Here is an 18376-nt window from a genome sequence, read left to right as displayed (position 1 = left end):
GAAATTGTCTTCAGACAATGCTGGCTCCCATGACTAAAAAACAGAGATGAACACTGCCCCCTAGAGTCAGATAGTCTGTTATAAAATCATGTCCCTATTGTATATCTTGTCCAACAAACTAGAGCGGGGCATTTCTCAGAGGTGGGATTCAGCCAGTACGGATCGGTTCATGTGAACTGGTATTTCCAGCGATTGTTTGGCCCTGCCCACCCATTCCTGCTCTATTCCGTGCTATATTTCCTTTCTTTGAAGCCCAGCTGATTGGCGCAGCAGCCCAGATTGCTGTGCGTCAGCTGTTTTTACTCACCCAGGCTGCAGTAAAGGTAAGTTTTCCTTCTATTTTCCAAAGCACTGCATGCACAGAGCGCATGCCCACTGAACCAGTTGTTCCACCGGTTGAATCTCACCACTGGAAGTTCTATATATACTTAAAAGCTTTGTACTAATCTACAAAATAACTTTCAAATCCTCCCCCACCACCCCCAGAAAAAACTTCCATGAAAACATGGAAGCATTGATAGCTTTTATTCTGATTGCCTGAGGCAGCAATGCCCCATTTGTAGGAAACTTTTTTTCTGCATAATTTTTTATTGAAACTTTTAAACAAGAAAATAAAAATATAAATTAATATCAAATCATGAGGAAAAAAAAAAAGAAGTCAAAGAAAAAGCAAAATGTACAAGAAAAAGTTGAAAATAGAAAAAAAAAAAGATATCATATAAAGAAGTGACTTTGGATATTCTTCATGGCAGCTATAAATACAAATTATTTTATCCTATCTCTCTAAACTTACATCATTATTCATTACCTTCAATAAACTATCCTAACTATCACAGTCATAAGTCAAATTTCATTTTTTTCATTGTTATGTAAAATGTCCATATGATGCCTCTACTAACATATTCCTAAAGTGAAAACTATGGAACCATCTATTGTGACATTTTTCCTTTCCTGATGAATTTTTAAATAAATATATTAATAAATTCTTTTTATTGTTGTTTACTTTTTTCCAGATTACAAAAAGGCTCTTGATCTTATCCTCCAGCGATTTCAGTCCTTAGGGATAATCATAGCAACTACCTAGAGAGAGGTTTGAGACAAAGGGAGCCTGAAACCTAAAAGAAAACAAGTGTATTAAAAGAGAGAGAACATAGTGTTTTATAATGACAAAGAAGTTTATTATTTTCAGATTCTTGACTATGCAAAAGACTGGATATTAGTAAGCCAAGAATCTGAATATTCTTGGAGGAAAAGTCTGAAATCTACAACATAGGGATATTTATCAAAAATATCCAAAATGTTACAAAATGGTAAGCAAGTTTTTAGCAATTAGATTGTGGTTACATTTGCAAAGCTAGGACTAAAAAAATTGATTAGAGCCTACCTAATTTTGATAACAGAACTTAAGCTTCAATTAACAACTCCACTATGTAAAGGTGAAAAGGATGGGAACCAACAACAATTCAGTACAGATGGTGACAGAAAACAATCTCTTTCTTGCTCAGTTCCAACATGATCATTAAAACAGCAGAAGTTTGCACAGTCACACAAACTGTATCTTTAATCTTTTCATCTGCAGATCTTTAATGGTATATATGTGGGCTTTTTCACCTGTAACAATCCTTAGCCTTACCAAACTGTAACAATCCTTAAAGGCCTTACCAAAGCCATTGCTTCAAAGCGCTGTTGTAACTGAACCTTAAAAACCAGCATGCAGTTTTCATGAATGTGTCCCACTGTATATGAAGTCTATATATTGTGACTCCCTCCTTGTCCACCTTCGGTTGACAGAGGATTAATCACAATAAAGAACTGAACTGCATGACTGAGTTTTGCAAACCACTGTAACTGTTTTAATCATGAGACTATTTTGGCTGGCTGCACAGAGCATTCATGGTTAACCTCCAGTCAGTGAGGTTAATCTGGCATGCAAGATTATCCAATAAAGCCTACCAATATTTACATGGCCCTTCCAAGGAAGCCCTACCCATATTCCCCTTCCTTCTTTTGAAAGAAAACTGAGAGTTTTCCTGTTACTTCTTCTTAGCAGGACACTAGAAGGTAGCAAAGAGAGGAGTTTTGTTACCTTGAAGCTTCACCGTCCACCAAGCTATTGGGAATGTGTTTGAAGAGCAATGGCAAGGTTTTCCCTTACTGTAGATAAAACCAACACTTTCTTGAAAGGAGAGTTTTGTTTTAGTATCACAAATGAACTTATATTTTCTTTGCTATTGGGCTCTGGAATAGCACATGATATAGACAAGGAAAAGGAGCCTGGGAAATTGTTGGAATGGGATTTCTACATATCTAAAAGTGAAAAGTTGGACTCCAACTATGTGCATTCAACTTCTTTCTCATGCCAAAGAGAACTCAAAGACCATTTATGAATAAATGAAGCATTTTACAACAGTCTTCAAGCAAATGCCCTCTCAGTAAATTGGAGTAGAGTTCCATAATTCCAATCCTGCATGTTCAGTCATCATATAAATCAAAAATTATAGGAAATGCACTCTAACACATCACCAAACTGGGAAAAAATATCACAGAAAGCATGACCAAACCAATTCTCAAGCTTGCTTGCTTGCTTATTTATTTATACTTTATATTCCATCCTCATCAATAAGATGACTCCTTGGAAGGGCCATGTAAACTTTGAAATCTTTGTACACTTTATTGGAGAAGTTATTTATCACATTTATATGGCTGCCCACCTCATAGGAAGTGACTTACACATGTAATTCACACTCAAAATGACAGTCTTATAAGCTGATGGCATAAAAAAAAAACCCTCTCCTTTTCTAGCTCCTTGGTTATACCATATTTCAAAATAAAGTTCATTTTAACTATTCTATTTATCTATTACTGCTAAATATCCAGTCAAGTCACTCAGTGACTTTACTGTCATTAGACAAGCATCAGTTGTCAAAAGATATGGATAGATCTTGGCAATACATTCTCCTTTCTCCTTCTTCCCATTTCTAAGGAGATTCTTTGGTTTCCACTAGGGTATAACTTTGGCTCCCACATGTTCCATTGCTTGTAGGAGGAATATTATACTGCCCATATCTGAAGTCAGTCTGCATTCATTTAGCATTCAAATGGAAAGATAAGTGTGCTTAAGTATTTGGGAATGGAGAAAAATAGGGGCCAGCTCTGCAGTATATGGCCCTAGTCAGATATAAATATATTTGACTATCCCCAGATGACAATTTAGGGTCTTTTAGTGGAATGAAAAGATTCTGGCCTCTTACCTATAACTTAGGGTCTTCCTTGAGTTGAGCTGGTGAGTACAGCAGTATTTCTCAATCTTGGCAACTTTAAGATGTGTAGACTTCAACTCCCGGATTACTTCAGCCAGCATGTTGGCTGGGGAATTCTGGAAGTTGAAGTCTACATATCATAAAGTTGCCAATGTCAAGAAACAGTGGATTACACAGACATTTTCCTACTTTTTTCCCCTTGTGAGACACTTTAGAATACTACAATGACTTCCCAGTCTACCCACATCTACACTATTTTCTCTTGGTCTCTCATCAAGTCTCAACCAGGTCCTGTCAGACTTACCAGTTGAGACAGATTAAGGGCTGCCACTTACTCGGATTGTTTACCTAATGCTGTATCAAAATAGATACAAGTGACATGAATTTGCAAAAGTTTTGAGTCATCATCCTTAAAAGTGTCTTTTTAAATTGTCAAATGCTAAATATTTTGAAAACGTTATAGACAGAGGGAGTTGGACACAGATAATGCAAGATGCTGGATTTGTTTTTTAGGGTAAAAGTGATTTGGTATGTGATGAGTTGCTGGTCCCAGTGCCGGGATGAGGAGTCAGCTGGTAGCCACCAGTTGATGAGTTGCTGGTCCCAGTGCCGGGATGAGGAGTCAGCTGGTAGCCACCAGTTGATGAGTTGCTGGTCCCACTGCAGGGATGAGGAGTCAGCTGGTAGCCACCAGTTGATGAGTTGCTGGTCCCAGTGCCGGGATGAGGAGTCAGCTGGTAGCCACCAGTTGATGAGTTGCTGGTCCCACTGCAGGGATGAGGAGTCAGCTGGTAGCCCACGCCTGGACTGACTGCCCAGACGGGCTTCTCTCGCAGAGGCAATGAAGACAAGGACACAAAGGCATGTTCTTGGGGAGGAAGCCCAGAGCAAACTTTGCCCCTCTCTTTATTGTGCAAGTTTAGGGTGGGGTTTAGGGTGTGTGAGGAAACATTCCTTTTGGGTACATTTGACCATATAAGGCTATGTATTTGCATATTTGACCATATAAGGAAACTGACCATATAAGGCATACTGACCATATAAGGTAATACCTATGTTGACCAATCATAGCTTTACACGTGTTGTTGGTTGTTTTGTTACCTGCCTCACTATGTTGACCAATCATAGCTTTACACGTGTTACCTGGCAGGTATGGTATCATTGGATCATTGGGTGATATTGCAACATCTCCCCTGTTTTTATTTTGTTTTTGGGGCTATTTACTCACTATCCTCACTGTTATGTCCAGTCTAGGTCCTCCGACTCATCCTGTCATAGGTTCATGAGAATTCGTGGTTCCCTTTGGCAGCATCTTTGGTGAACTCGTTATCAGAGTCATCGGAATCTGAGGAGAATTGCAAGAGGGCCTTTTTCTCTATTAGCGCATTAATTTGTTTTTGTTTTGAGTATAAATCCGAATCAATTTGGCCAAATTTTCTTTTAAGGATTTCTAAGAATTTACCTATCACACATGGTCCAATGGTACATGCCAACAAGAGAAGGATAAGTGGACCAGCTATAGCAGATAACAATGTTGTTAACCATGGGGAAAGGTTAAATAGTCCTTGATACCAAGTATGTTGTGAAGCTCTGCTCCCTTTCTCTTAATTTTAATCTGGTGTCTAGTTCTTTCATGGAATCTAGGACAACTCCTGAGCTATCAGCATAGAAACAACACTCTTCTTTAAGAGCAGCACATAGTCCCCCTTGTTTCAAAAACAAGAGGTCTAGGCCTCTGCGGTTTTGTAAGACCACCTCAGATAAAGAGGTAAGAGAAGTTTGCAAGGCAAGAATGGATTTTTCGACCCTTCTAAGATCTTCATCTATGGTGGCACTTAACTGGCGAAGATGCTGATCAGAAGTAACAAGGCCAGCTATACCTGTGGCCGTCCCAGAAGCCCCAATCCCAGCAGTACAGTTAGCATCAAAGCAGTTACTACTTCTCTTTTGCCCTAAGGTTATATTGTCTAGGTTCTAGTAAAGAAACAAAATCTTCTGAGTTATATACATCAATTTTGGGAAACAATTGTACCTGAATACAAAATGATTTTTTGTCAATAATACATAATCATTTCAGCAAAGTCAAATGTAATTTGGGGAAATAGGAAGAAATCATGGTGTAGTTAGTTGTAGAGTTGAGTATTTGTCCATAAGCATCCTTGATTGTCCCATGTGATGTTGTGTGGTTTGTGGGCGTTAAGGCTGGTGGATGTCCCATCAGTCCAGCGAAACGAACAGCCAAGCAGGAAGAAGAGGAGTGCTGTCATCTTTTTCGGATGATGGCTCCGCTGGTTGTGGGCGGTGATATGGGCGGACACACCTTGCAGGAACCCAAAGAGTTCTGTCAGGAAGCTGGACTGCTGCGTAGCCTTGACCCCAGGTGATCAATTCAGCAGGTCCTTTCCATGCAGGATCAGGTAACTGTCTATAATAGACTAGTGGTCTCAAGTGGGAACAGGTGGTTTAGTAAAGTGTCGAGACGCAGCAGACAGGGGAGGGGTGCCAGTGAGATTGAGGAAGTTAAGCGTATACAGACAAACATTTAACACATTTTGTAATACTGAGGCTAGGGGGCCTTTAAGGCCTTTTGACCCCATGTATGGTTGCAATGCCAATTTTAAGGTTTGATGAGCCCTTTCAACAATAGCTTGCCCTGGCTATTGTAGGCAATCCCAAACTTGTGGATAATGGACCAGTGATAGCAGAACTCAGAGAATTGAGAGCTGATATAGGCTGGTGCATTATCTGTTTTTAGATTTTTGGCAGTCCCAGTACTACGAAGGTCCGAATACAATGATTGATAACGTGCTTTGACGTTTCTCCCTTTGAGGGGTGACCATGATGAAACCTGAATAGGTGTCAATAGACACGTGAAGGTGTTTCCAAGGGGCAAAAGGTGAGAATTGAGTGACATCCATTTGCCATGTCTCACAAGCCTCTATGCCCCTGGGATTAATCCCTTGAGGAAAAGTTTTTGCTTGCAAACTGCAGAGAAATGCCAAATTGTTTAACCAGAGCCTTTTTGTTTTGATGAAAATAACTATGACTTTCCCCTGCTAATAGAGGGGAAGGTTGAGGCATCTTAATTGTCAGTTGCTTGTGCCAGTTCATACCAGACACAAGCACCATGAGTTTTAGAGCCATCAGTTAAAACTGTGATGGCTAGGAGTGTGAGGGAGGTGAAGCCATTCGATGATGTATAGCTTTTTTGTTTTGGGGGCTGTTTGGAAGAGAATAGCTGGTGTGGGCAAGATAGCCAAAGATAGCAGACAGGGATGATGCGATCAAGCCCTTGAGGGCATGGAATAGAGGGGAGAGGGTTGCAATAACAAGAGTGGCTACTGTAGTGTTAACAGGAAATGAAAAAGATCTTTCACCTCTGAGAGAGAGGCAATTAAGAGTGGATGAGTCATAAAAAAGGGGCAGCGACCACCCTTCCATGATCAAAGAGGAGTTTGGGGTGGTAGCAGTTGGAAGCAGAACAGGAAAAGCTGTTTGTGTGGAGCGGGCAAGTTGGGGAGATGTCAGGAGCATTGAAGCCATTGTTTGCCATTCAGAAAAGAGAATATTATGGTTGTTAGAGATATTCTCCAGCATGGCACGCACATAGGGTGACTTTAGACCGTAGTTGGTGGTGGCAGATTTAAGATCTTTCATAAGATTCCATTCCATGGGGGCATACTGAGCAACTGGATTGCCTCCTGCCACTGGGGCTTGAAGGATCATGGGGAAGCAAGAAAGATCTTCTGCATTAATCTTCCCATTAGCTAAAGCTTCCTGAAAGGTGTTACGAAGCAAGGGGGAGGGGTATTAGAGGGAAGGAGTCAGGTTTTGTAAAGGAAGATTTTGAGGCTGAAATGCTGTAGGGAGGGGGAGGGGGGAAGGGGGAGAGGAATGCGAGGAATGTAAGGCTTTTGTTGAAAGGGAAGAGGGAGGGGGAGCGGGGGCGTTTGGAGACAAAGAGTAGGTGGGTGGAGTTTCTGCTGGAAGAGGAGATGGGGGATTAAGGGGGAGGGATGAGAGGAATGTAAGGCTTTTGTTGAAGGGGAGGAGGGAGGGGGAGGGGGGTGTTTGAAGACAAAGAGGAGATGGGTGAAGTTTCTGCTGGAATGGCAGGGGGAATTAGACAAAGGAGCTGCCGAAAGAGCAGTGGGGGGATTTGAAGAAGGAGGGAGGGGAATCTTGTTGATTCAAAGTTGAATCAGGAGAAGGATAAAAATATCAATCGCAGCCATGAGCGCTCTCCAGGTACAGAGAATATGTGGCGCTGCCCGAGGAGGTTGATGGATCCATTTCCCAATTTTCTCCCATGTGGAGCGTTTAAGAGTGCCATCCTCGAATAAGCTGGGCAATGTTTTTGAAGATAGAGGAGAAAAGATATTATAGCTTTCCTTGAAAGAGGAAAGACTGTCATGCCATTAGTTCTTTGCAGAGCATTGGCCTTCCTGACTAAAAAATGAAGTTCATCCACATGCTTGGACAGAACTTTGGAAAGTGGGGAGCCCATACTTACGAATGCGCTTTGCTGTTGCCCAGTGGGTAGTACGGGAGTCAGGGCGACGTCTCCCTAGAAAAGGAGCACGTTGTGAAGTGGAGTCACGTCGGGGTCACCAGTTGATGAGTTGCTGGTCCCAGTGCCGGGATGAGGAGTCAGCTGGTAGCCACCAGTTGATGAGTTGCTGGTCCCAGTGCCGGGATGAGGAGTCAGCTGGTAGCCACCAGTTGATGAGTTGCTGGTCCCACTGCAGGGATGAGGAGTCAGCTGGTAGCCACCAGTTGATGAGTTGCTGGTCCCAGTGCCGGGATGAGGAGTCAGCTGGTAGCCACCAGTTGATGAGTTGCTGGTCCCACTGCAGGGATGAGGAGTCAGCTGGTAGCCCACGCCTGGACTGACTGCCCAGACGGGCTTCTCTCGCAGAGGCAATGAAGACAAGGACACAAAGGCATGTTCTTGGGGAGGAAGCCCAGAGCAAACTTTGCCCTCTCTTTTATTGTGCAAGTTTAGGTGGGGTTTAGGGTGTGTGAGGAAACATTCCTTTGGGTACATTTGACCATATAAGGCTATGTATTTGCATATTTGACCATATAAGGAAACTGACCATATAAGGCATACTGACCATATAAGGTAATACCTATGTTGACCAATCATAGCTTTACACGTGTTGTTGGTTGTTTTGTTACCTGCCTCACTATGTTGACCAATCATAGCTTTACACGTGTTACCTGGCAGGTATGGTATCATTGGATCATTGGGTGATATTGCAACAGGTATGAACAGCAAAACAGCAAGATCTCTTCTGGGGACCATACACAAGCCTTCTCTCTTTCTCCACCACACGCTCACACAATAAACAGTTTCCTTCTTAGAGGGAAGGATAAAGCCAGAACTAATTTATGAAAAGGGGCAAGTGAATTTGGGGATTCTGTGCAGGGTACTGGCTTTCAATGATGAAAGCTTAGATTGCCGCTGTTGAATCTCTGTTCCTTCCCCCTCCCCACATATACACATACTTTTCTTTCGGATAAATTGCATCTCTGGATTTGGTTGCAAAATCCCTCTGGACTGCACTACTGTTCTCATCCTCCCTACCCACAGCCTCGATAATTTTGCAACAAGCTGATTTGGTGATGAGATGGCAGGGGGAAAGTTTTTGCATTTCTTGCCGCAGACCTTACGGGGTACCGTATTCTTAAGCTTTTTAAAGGACTTTACATCCTCGCCACCACGTTACAAATCAGATACTTCGTAGATGCTCCTACTTTGGGGGGGAGGGGCGCCCTGAAAGCCGGACCTACCAGATGCAGCAAGACTTACTTTTGAGTAAACATTTGTAGATGCACCAGGCTCCAACCAAGCTTGGCTTCTGACTGCAAATCGAAGCCACAGCAGATGAGGCAGGATTTTAACGCGAGTTATTCTCTTACTGCCTGTGCCTGTTGACTACCAAACTAACGTCCTTAATGTCTTTTCGAATAATAAACCGGGCATCAGGCAGCGGAGGGAGAGGTTAATGCGTGGGAATTTCCCCTTTCAAAGCCAAGAACTGTAAGGAAAGCGCGGGCCCGAGCGGGGAAACCTCCCATAAGATTTCAGGCTATGGGAACAATGGACAATACAGCGCCAGCAGCCATCCTAGGAAATGCCAAACGACTTTCTCTTTTACGCTACACATTAACTCCTGCCCACGCTTGGCTGAAATGACAAGCCAGTCCCTTCTGCCACAATTAATATGCTTGCCCGGAGGACAGAATAGGAGCAGCAGCAGCAGCGCGCTTTCCCTTTTCCTGACTTTTTAAGGTCAGCGGCGCTATTAGTTCTTTCAGATTCCTTGGCTCATTGGGAAACAGCCGGAAATGTCTGGCTGGGTTTCTTAAGGGGAAAAAAAAACCCACGCGAATTTTTTCAAGGGGTTCACCTATGGAAGGTTCAAAGGAAAACATACACACACACACACACACACTTATACTTATATATATACTTTATATACATATAAAGTAAGGCAGAAGGAAGGAAGGATGGAAGAAGGAAGGGGAAAAAGGAGCAATGGAAAACTTATTTAAAGAGGAGGGGGTTCATAATCAACGGAACTCGAGTTGCAGGACGAAACACCCGGCTGTGAAGTGCCCTTAACAAGCACGTTTATGTAGGGAAAACATGGAGAGTCTTTTGTTCTTCCTTTAATTGGACCATTTGTTGTATAATCGCTGGGCTGCTCTGCTTGAGCTTCAACAGAAGGCAACTCGAGCCCCAGACGCGCGACTCTAGTGGCTGTGCCTTCCCCTCTCCTCCCCCCCGCCCTCCCCGCACCTTTCTTCCTTCCTCCCGCTGAGCTGCTGTTGCTGCTTGTTTGCACTCGGCTTATCCGGAGCGGAAATTCCTTTCCGTTTTTGTGAATGACAAACTCATTAACAATTCATCAACACAACCTGTTCCAGCCGGCCCGTTTCCACGGCAACCGCCCCTTCCGCAAGCGCTGATTGGCCGAGCGAGAGAATGTATCCATTGAGACGTTCCATGTTTGTATCCATTGAGGAACTGCCCGGCGCTGAAAGAGGGGCGATAGTGTGCAGGGTTGATTAAAAGGGACATTGATCACAAGGGGACTTGAAGGGAAGGAAGAAAAAGAGGAGGCAAAGAAAGAAAAGAGAAAGAGAGAGAGAAGCAGGAGGTGGTGACCGGGGACAAAAAAAGCAGGAGATGGGAAAAGAAATAGGAGCCGAGGCCATGAAAAGCTGCACACGGGAGCGGTAGACAGAGCAGTAACGGCACCAGGGGCAGCCCGGGGCTCGCTAAAACGCTCTGCCTTTAATGCATTTGCTTGTGCGGTGCAAACATAAAACGCTTCAGCACATTGAATTGCAGTCTATACTTTCCCGAAGGTAAAGGGCGATGCTAATGTACCTAAACTAAGGGAGTTCCCGGCAACGCTCCAGAGAAAGCAGCTCTCCCTTCGGCTTGCAACGCGCACGGCGACGCGGAGGCTAAGCCAGAAAAGGCGAGCAACGGGCCGAGTTCGGACCGACGGCTCCGCTCGCGCCCCTCCGGCTCCATCCCGCCGGCCGCCGTGGCTCTTTGGATAGGGGCGCTTTGCGGAGCGGCCCCCCCAGCCTGGCCTGCCCGAGTCCTTCCTCATGCTAGATACGCTTCGCTCGCCGGTAGTCTCTCTCGCGTCGGACATGGCGATCTGCAAGACGGTGGCCTGGCTGAACGAACAGCTGGAGCTGGGCAACGACCGGCTGCTGCTGATGGACTGCCGCCCGCAGGAGCTCTACGAGTCGTCGCACATCGAGTCGGCCATCAACGTGGCCCTGCCGGGGATTATGCTGCGCCGGCTGCAGAAGGGCAACCTGCCGCTGCGCGCCCTCTTCGCCCGGGGCGAGGAGGAGCGCGAAAAGTTCGCCCGCCGCTGCGGAACCGACACCGTGGTCCTCTACGACGAGAACAGCAGCGACTGGAACGAGAACACGGTGGGCGACTCTGTGCTGGGGCTGCTCCTCAAGCGCCTGAAAGACGACGGCTGTAAGGCCTTCTACCTGGAAGGTGAGGGGTTAACCAGGTCGGCTCCACTCTTCTCCCGCGTTTGGGTTGGGGTTTTTTTTTTTTTTTTGCCTTGTGCATTCAGAGCCGCGGCGACTCTCATTTCCTCCCTCCCCCTCCGCCCCCAATCTTCGCTTTGCCCTTACTCTTTTAGTACCAGCCCCCGGCATCTGGCCGCTCGGCGCCTTTGCCTTGCATGGCCCGAAGCGCAGAGCTGCCAGATGGCCCTGGAGTTGTAAAGAGATTAAAACCTCTTGTAGGCTCGAGTCTGCAACGCCCCCCCCCTCCCCAGCCCGTGTTTCCAATCCTTTGAACTAGTTTTCGGGCAGGCTTCGAAGCAAGCTCCCGCCTTTGTAGTCCGGGGATGAACGGAACGTGCTCCCTCTTCTAGTCAAAGCAACTCTACTCTTGGTTAAGGATTCCCCCTCGTAGGGAAAATCCCGCTTCCAGAAAAGCGACGTAGCAAGCGCCTGCCTCTGGCGTCAAACGCCTCGTGCCTGCCCCTTCCAAACAGAAAGAGCCCGCTGGGGGCGGAGGGGGGAGGAGGGGAATCCTCAAGCGGCATTGTCACCTTCCTTCCCCAGGAATGATCCAGGCTCGGAGAAGTTGAGGTTGACAGATCAGGCTTGGCTCTTAAGCGGAATAATATGCATTGCTTCCTAAAATTCCTCTTCCCCAGGCCATGAATACCTGTCTTCTTCAAAAATATTATTTCAAAGAAGCTTCCTGCTGTTTCAATCGAGGATACTGTTTATATGCTCTGTAGGGGAAGGAAATCTTTTCAAGCAAAGGGTGCCTTTAAGGAACAGCCAATTGCTCTACTGCACCTTTGTTTGAAAAGTCATTGAGTAGCTCTGGCATCCCTAACCTGATACCATCCAAAGAGGTGCTTTACAGATCATGTAATCCAGTTTCCAGATTAGTGATGAACTACAGTTCTTGATCCCTCTGCATGCTACTGTTCCTGCTGGTTGGAGTGGCATAAGCTTTGCTATTTGAAGATTATCAAGATGTGTGGGGAAGGAGTGCAGGGTTTGAATAGTTGATGTGTTGTGGCTGTTGGATCAGCTGTAATAGTGGATGGCCTAGAATCCAGTTATATAGATTTCATATAAGGGACACTATAGCTATGTTTGTTTAGTTCTAGTCCACTAAACTCCATAGAAGAGAAATATTTCAAAACCTTCACTAATATCACCTGGGTTTTTTTTTTACAGCTGCGTCAGTCCCTTTTCAGTTTTCTAATGTTTTTCAACCATAAAGTGTCCTGAAAGGTCTGGCTCTAGCAGTTATAGGACCACTAAAGGGAACTCTCTGTAATTCCAACCCTTTCTTTTTGTTTCCTTCCCAGGGGGTTTCTGCAGGTTCCAGGCAGAGTATGCCTTGCACTGCGAAACAAATCTAGACAGTTCATGTAGCAGCAATTCTCCACCTTTGCCAGTCTTGGGGTTGGGTGGTCTCCGAATCAGCTCTGACTCATCTTCAGATGTGGAATCCGATATTGACAGAGATCCTAACAGTGCCACAGACTCTGATGGCAGCCCTTTGTCTAACAGCCAGCCTTCCTTCCCGGTGGAAATCTTGCCATACCTCTACTTGGGCTGCGCCAAGGACTCTACTAACCTGGATGTTCTGGAAGAGTTTGGCATTAAATATATATTGAATGTCACCCCCAACCTGCCCAATCTCTTCGAAAATGCTGGCGAGTTTAAGTACAAGCAGATCCCTATCTCTGATCATTGGAGCCAAAACCTATCCCAATTCTTTCCTGAAGCAATCTCTTTTATAGGTAAGATTGAAAGATAGTTCCTGTCTTTTGTAGCACTTTTATGTTACTAGCAGCAAGCAAGCCTTCTCCAAAGGCAGCTTTATATGCATTTTTTCACATTTGTTTTCAGATCACAAGAGATGTCTCTTATTTTATCCATTTCTGCTAGCGTAATTTCAATTTACAATGTACAGTTGATGCTTTAGTTATTTATCTTGTTGTGAAAATGGATAAGGAACAAGAGATACCCTAGGGTGGGGTGGGGTCTTTGTTTTTGCTGTTACAATTTTAGGTTTTAATAACCGCTTTTTATGAAGAATGATTTCCATGTTTTATATTTAGTTCACTGCATTTTGTGCTTTTTGTTTTTAAATGGGCAACGCTTTGAGGCAAAATTGTACCAGAAAATAGAAATAGTCCAGGCAGTTATATTTTTAATCTTAATTTAGTTTGATTGCTTAATTTCATTAGACCAAATACTTTTGTCTGTGATTGCAATCTTACGTATATTATCTTAGAAAATATATGCCATCAAAAGTTTCAAGATTTTTATATACTTCTATATATGCTCTTTTTATTATTAAATCACTCTCAATTCAAATAATCACTATAATTTGGATCTGCCCCCATTATGGATATAATATCTGTAGGACATTGGCTAAACAGTCCTGGTTTAACAAATTTCTTAAAATATGTTCAAACATGCCTTTTCTTGAGAATACTAGCTCTTAAACATATCAGATATACTGATATATGTAGCACTAGACATGAACAACTTGGTTTTTATCTGCAAAATGATCCAATTATACTGGTCTTCTTTTTCCATTTTGCCAGGCCCTTGTTTGTCAATGAATACTGTACTGTAATCTGATGGAACTCTAGTAGTAATAAGCAGAATATAGGTAATTTGAGCTCAGTAAGAAGAATTTGTGGGGTGGGAGCTGTAAATCTCCAGGCATTATAATGTATTTCTTATGACAAAGGAATCCATTTTCTAGCCATGTTGACATCCTGTTTCTCTTAATGGGCTGTCCCCTGTGAGTTCTGGGTCTTCCCCCACCTTTTTTAAACAGCTGAATACTTTCGTTGCTCAGCTGCAGTGCACTACCCTTGCAAAACCATTTAATAGACCTTTGAAAATGAACCCCCCAAAATACATAGGAATTTGGAGGAGGATTCTTTTCTTCCTTCCTCTTGAAAAAAGTCTTCATTTTAACAGCCTGTATCTGACCAAGTTTATACAATAAATGATTTCTATAAAATACTTCTGCTTCCTTTTTCAATTCTATCTAGAATGTGATCTTACAAAGAATTATTCAATTCTTTGGCAGCCAATAAATATAACCAACCAAATTACAAGGACCTTCCTTTAGTATTCTGTTTCAGATTAACAGTTATTGGGATTAGTCCAAAAAGTTAAAAAATACTCTTGAATTAAATCTTGGTTTTAAAAGATAAATCAGACATTTAGGTAAAAATAGATCATAACTACTTTTCTCTGGGCAGAACGGTGTAAAATACCCTTATGTTACAAGAAAGCAGTCTATGCACAGACTAATGTGCATTTTAATTGTGCACATATAGGTTGAGTGACACAGCCCAGTTAAGATGGCACCATGTAATTTTACCACTTGCCTTTAACACCAGAGAATATTTATGCTTTAATTAAATAGACGGATCTATGCATGGTTAGAAAGACCTAAGTTTGAAATCTGTTATTTCCTTGATGTATTTGGCTTTTGGAAAAAGAAAACCCAAGTATTAAAATATTATTCAGACCTGGGCATGAGAAGGTACCGGATGTTTTTAATAAGTTACAACAGCAATTCACTGATGTTTCATCTTACTTCAAGTACTCATGTTATCTGAAACAGGAAACAAATGTATGACTTAATAATCTCTTGTCTCTGTCTTTTTTCCCCAACAGATGAAGCTCGTGGGAAAAATTGTGGTGTGCTTGTGCATTGCCTTGCAGGGATCAGTCGCTCTGTTACCGTGACAGTTGCATACCTCATGCAAAAACTCAACTTATCCATGAATGATGCTTATGATATTGTCAAAATGAAGAAATCTAATATCTCCCCCAACTTTAATTTCATGGGACAGTTGCTAGACTTTGAAAGAACTCTGGGGCTGAATAGCCCCTGTGATAATCGCATGCCCACTCAGCAACTATATTTTACCACTCCTTCCAATCAAAACGTCTTCCAGGTGGACTCTTTGCAATCTACGTGAGGGCCAACTTGATCATCAATTCTTCCAACACTGGGTATTTTCAGCATTCCACAATGCTTCTCTCTTGACAGCTAAAGAGAACTGCAATTCTTTTGTGGGCCCTGGGTTTGGGCAGTAGCTGTCTCTGATACAACACAATAAAGGTTACAACAGTTGGAATCTGCTGTTGGAAAATGAGGGGTTTTGCTGGGTTTTCCCAGCAGGGAAAAAGACAGATACCGCTTCAAGTGGGACAGTATATTGTGCTCCATGCACAAAAGACACTTAAGCAGTGACTTAAAATTTAGGATTTCCAAACAAAGATGGGCAAGAATGAACACTAAGTACACATCCATGTGTGTGACACTGGGAGAAATGTATTACGTGCATTTATAATATACATTGTCTTCGGTGAAGACTTGATTTTTTATTATTATTAATACTGATTTAGGGGAGCCAAAGAGCGATTTCAGCTTAATGTATTTTAGAATATCTGTTTGCAAAGACTTTTGATATACTCAGCTTGATCAATGTAAATGTTTTCAATCTCAGATGAATGACATGAAAGATGAAAGAGGAATGCTTGAAATGTATTACTTCTCCGCATTCTCCAGTGATAAGTTCTTTGGGAGCACAAATGACACATCTGCAGCATGCTTAATTTTATTGTAGAATTAGGCAAACTTTCTTGGTTATAAATGAATGTTGATCCCTTTGGGTTTGTTTATTCAGTTTTGTGAATCAAGTTTGTTCTATAGTTACATAATTTTTATTTTGGGGTGTGTGTGTGTGTGTGTGTGGTCAAACTGGTCTCATGATTTGGGGGCGGGGGGTAGGAGCCTTACCTTTATAAATAATCCCTGTTGCATATTTTAAAAATGGAAAAATCATTTTTTTCAAAATGAAGAAGATATATATGAGATAAATGCTAAACAGTGTATTACCTGTATACAAACACTTCAGGGAGCTTCACCTCAAATGCAATATCTCGCATTTATTTTTGTAGAAAACTGGAAGGGTGTGTGAATATTGTGTACCTGTGTGAATGCAAGAAGATCCTGCACATGATTGTCAGTAAGAGAAAGTCTCAAATTTGCTAGTATGAAGTCAAGATGTTATTCTCAGTATGTAAGAACTTAAATTATTAATAAATGACTATTTTGGTTATTGAGAAATCAGGTTGTTTTTTGTATTATGTAAGAATGTTCATAAGTGACCCTAAAAGCTAGGATCATCTTGTAAACCACAAAAAGAGGAATTAAAGTTTGCATGTATTTTAGTTCTAAAAAAATCTTTCAGCCTGAATCAGAGAATAAGATCTGGACATAGCTACATTTTTATATATTTCATTTGATAGGGATGCAGGGTAGACTTTAGTGCATCAGTCTTTATTGCATTATTTTCACTGGAATGTGTGTTGAATGCAAGTTCAGGTAGGAGTCTACATCCTTGTATTTAGGCAAGAGTACAGATTTTGAAAGATAATTCTTTTGAAAATAATCAGTGTTTTTTGCCCCCGAGATTACTGTTTAGTGTATTACTTTCCCTGAAGTATGCCTTGTTAACTCAAACAATACAATTAGAAGAAAAAAGATCTGGATATTTTAATGACTCAGAGCTGAGTCATGATGCAATTAAAATAAATGCAGCCTTAGGCTCAGTTAACAGAAGTCTTGGGTTAAATGAAGTCATAAATCTTTTTATCCAGTGTTGATTAGACCACACCTAGAATGTTTTATTCATTTTTAAGAAGGTAGCAAACTAGAGTATATCCAGATGAGAGCAGTGAAGGTGATGGGCTTGGAGAGAATAATTAAAGATGATTGGACATCATTAATTTGGAAAAAAAGAAGACTATGGGAACACATGACTGTTATCAAGTACCTGAAAGGTTTGTATTATTGTATTATTCATTATTACTGTAGCTGATTTTCAGGAAGTTACATCCAATTAAACAAGAAAGAATATACTAGTATGTAGGATTTGCTATCATAAAATGAGGCAAGCAATTAATGGCATAAGATGGAGATAAATTAATGGATGTGGGAAATAGTTACTAGCTATGATTATTATATTAGGCTCAGTGGCTTAAGATGCTGAACTTGTCAATCAGAAAGGTCGGCTGTTTGGCAGTTTGAATCCCTAGTACTGCATAATGGAGTGAGCTCCCATTATTTGTCCCAGCTTCTGCCAACCTAGCAGTTTGAAAGCATGTAAAAATGCAAGTAGAAAAATAGGGACCACTTTGGTGGAAAGGTTACAGCGTTCTGTGCACCTTCGGCACTTAGTCATGCCGGCCACATGACTATGGAGACTTCTCCGGACAGTGCTGGCTCTTCGCCTTTGTAACGGAGATGAGCACTGCCTCTTAGAGCCAGAAACGACTAGCACGTAGGTGCGAGGGGAACGTTTGCCTTTACTTATGATTATTATATAACTTTCTTGTTTGGAATTTGAATGTCAAATAATACTGGACATTACCAAAGTTCTTCAAGTGCTACTTTAAGACTTTCTAAGCATCTGACTGGCTTTATGAAACAGGATGTTTAACTGGTGGATTCTGTGGAACACTTTACTTTCCACGGGATACAACTTTCATATAAATTTGTTCAATCTTACATAAAGCATTTACATACCATTTGGACCAAGCAGTAAATTGATGACATAGCAAAAGCTAGATAGTAAAAATTAAAACACAGAGCAAGAAAGCAGACCATGTGTAACCAATGTTTCAGCAGCAAGATTCTTCAATTAAATTGCTTCCCTTTCTAATGATAGAAGTCAACCAAAATTAAAACAATGAAAAAGTTTTGCACCAGAACTTCCTGTTTATTTCATCCCCAAATTCTTCTAAACAAAAAATGATAGTTGAACTACCTGAAACTGAATAGAAAAAAGCATTTAAAGCTTCAATGCTGGGGTGAGTTTATATCACAGAAGCAAAGCTAAATAAAATGAGTTGCAAAATACCTTGCTTTAATGTTTCGACATAAAGGTTTTTTAATTTTGTTTTTCCCTAGGTTATTGTATAGAACCCAGCAACAAGAATGGCCATCTACTTTAAACGTTTTGTTCTTCCTTTTCTTTCCACAAATG

General features: G+C 42.0%; 1 protein-coding gene and 1 long non-coding RNA gene across 4 annotated transcripts in view; one reads left to right on the top strand and one right to left on the bottom strand.

Moving 5' to 3' along the window:
- Window positions 1–9411, bottom strand: part of LOC148125603 (uncharacterized) — a 58893-nt gene extending 49482 nt beyond the window's left edge. The window contains exons 1-2 of one of the 2 annotated variants that reach the window (XR_015743836.1): window positions 9076–9411; window positions 1004–1115 (exon numbers count right to left, since the gene is read on the bottom strand). This is a non-coding gene — a long non-coding RNA (uncharacterized LOC148125603). The remainder of the gene's footprint in view (window positions 1–1003; window positions 1116–9075) is intronic. The other variant, XR_015743837.1, reaches the window with a different exon arrangement.
- Window positions 9412–10261: 850 nt separating this feature from the next.
- DUSP6 (dual specificity phosphatase 6) lies at window positions 10262–16455 on the top strand. Of its 2 annotated transcripts, XM_026698940.2 has the most exons (3): window positions 10262–11301; window positions 12650–13087; window positions 14994–16455. In XM_026698940.2, exons 1-3 carry the CDS (start codon window positions 10893–10895, stop codon window positions 15299–15301), a joined length of 1155 nt encoding a protein of 384 aa, XP_026554725.1. In that variant the 5' UTR covers window positions 10262–10892; the 3' UTR covers window positions 15302–16455. The 2 variants fall into 2 exon arrangements, with proteins under 2 accessions (XP_026554725.1, XP_087790660.1); XM_087934534.1 differs by lacking the exon at window positions 12650–13087 and having other exon boundaries at window positions 10276–11301.
- The last annotated feature ends 1921 nt before the right edge of the window (window positions 16456–18376 follow it).

The sequence above is a fragment of the Pseudonaja textilis genome, chromosome 5 (genome assembly GCF_049901715.1).
Source record: "Pseudonaja textilis isolate UNSWEBS1 chromosome 5, rPseTex1.2, whole genome shotgun sequence".
Taxonomy (NCBI): domain Eukaryota; kingdom Metazoa; phylum Chordata; class Lepidosauria; order Squamata; family Elapidae; genus Pseudonaja; species Pseudonaja textilis.
This window is presented reverse-complemented; position numbering and strand designations above follow the sequence as displayed.

Coding starts and splice junctions, on each gene's coding strand:
- DUSP6 (XM_026698940.2), top strand. CDS start 10,893: ATGCTAGATACGCTTCGCTCGCCGGTAGTCTCTCTCGCGTCGGACATG. Junction 11,302..12,649: donor TAAGGCCTTCTACCTGGAAG/GTGAGGGGTTAA, acceptor TTTCCTTCCCAG/GGGGTTTCTGCAGGTTCCAG. Junction 13,088..14,993: donor TGAAGCAATCTCTTTTATAG/GTAAGATTGAAA, acceptor TTTCCCCAACAG/ATGAAGCTCGTGGGAAAAAT.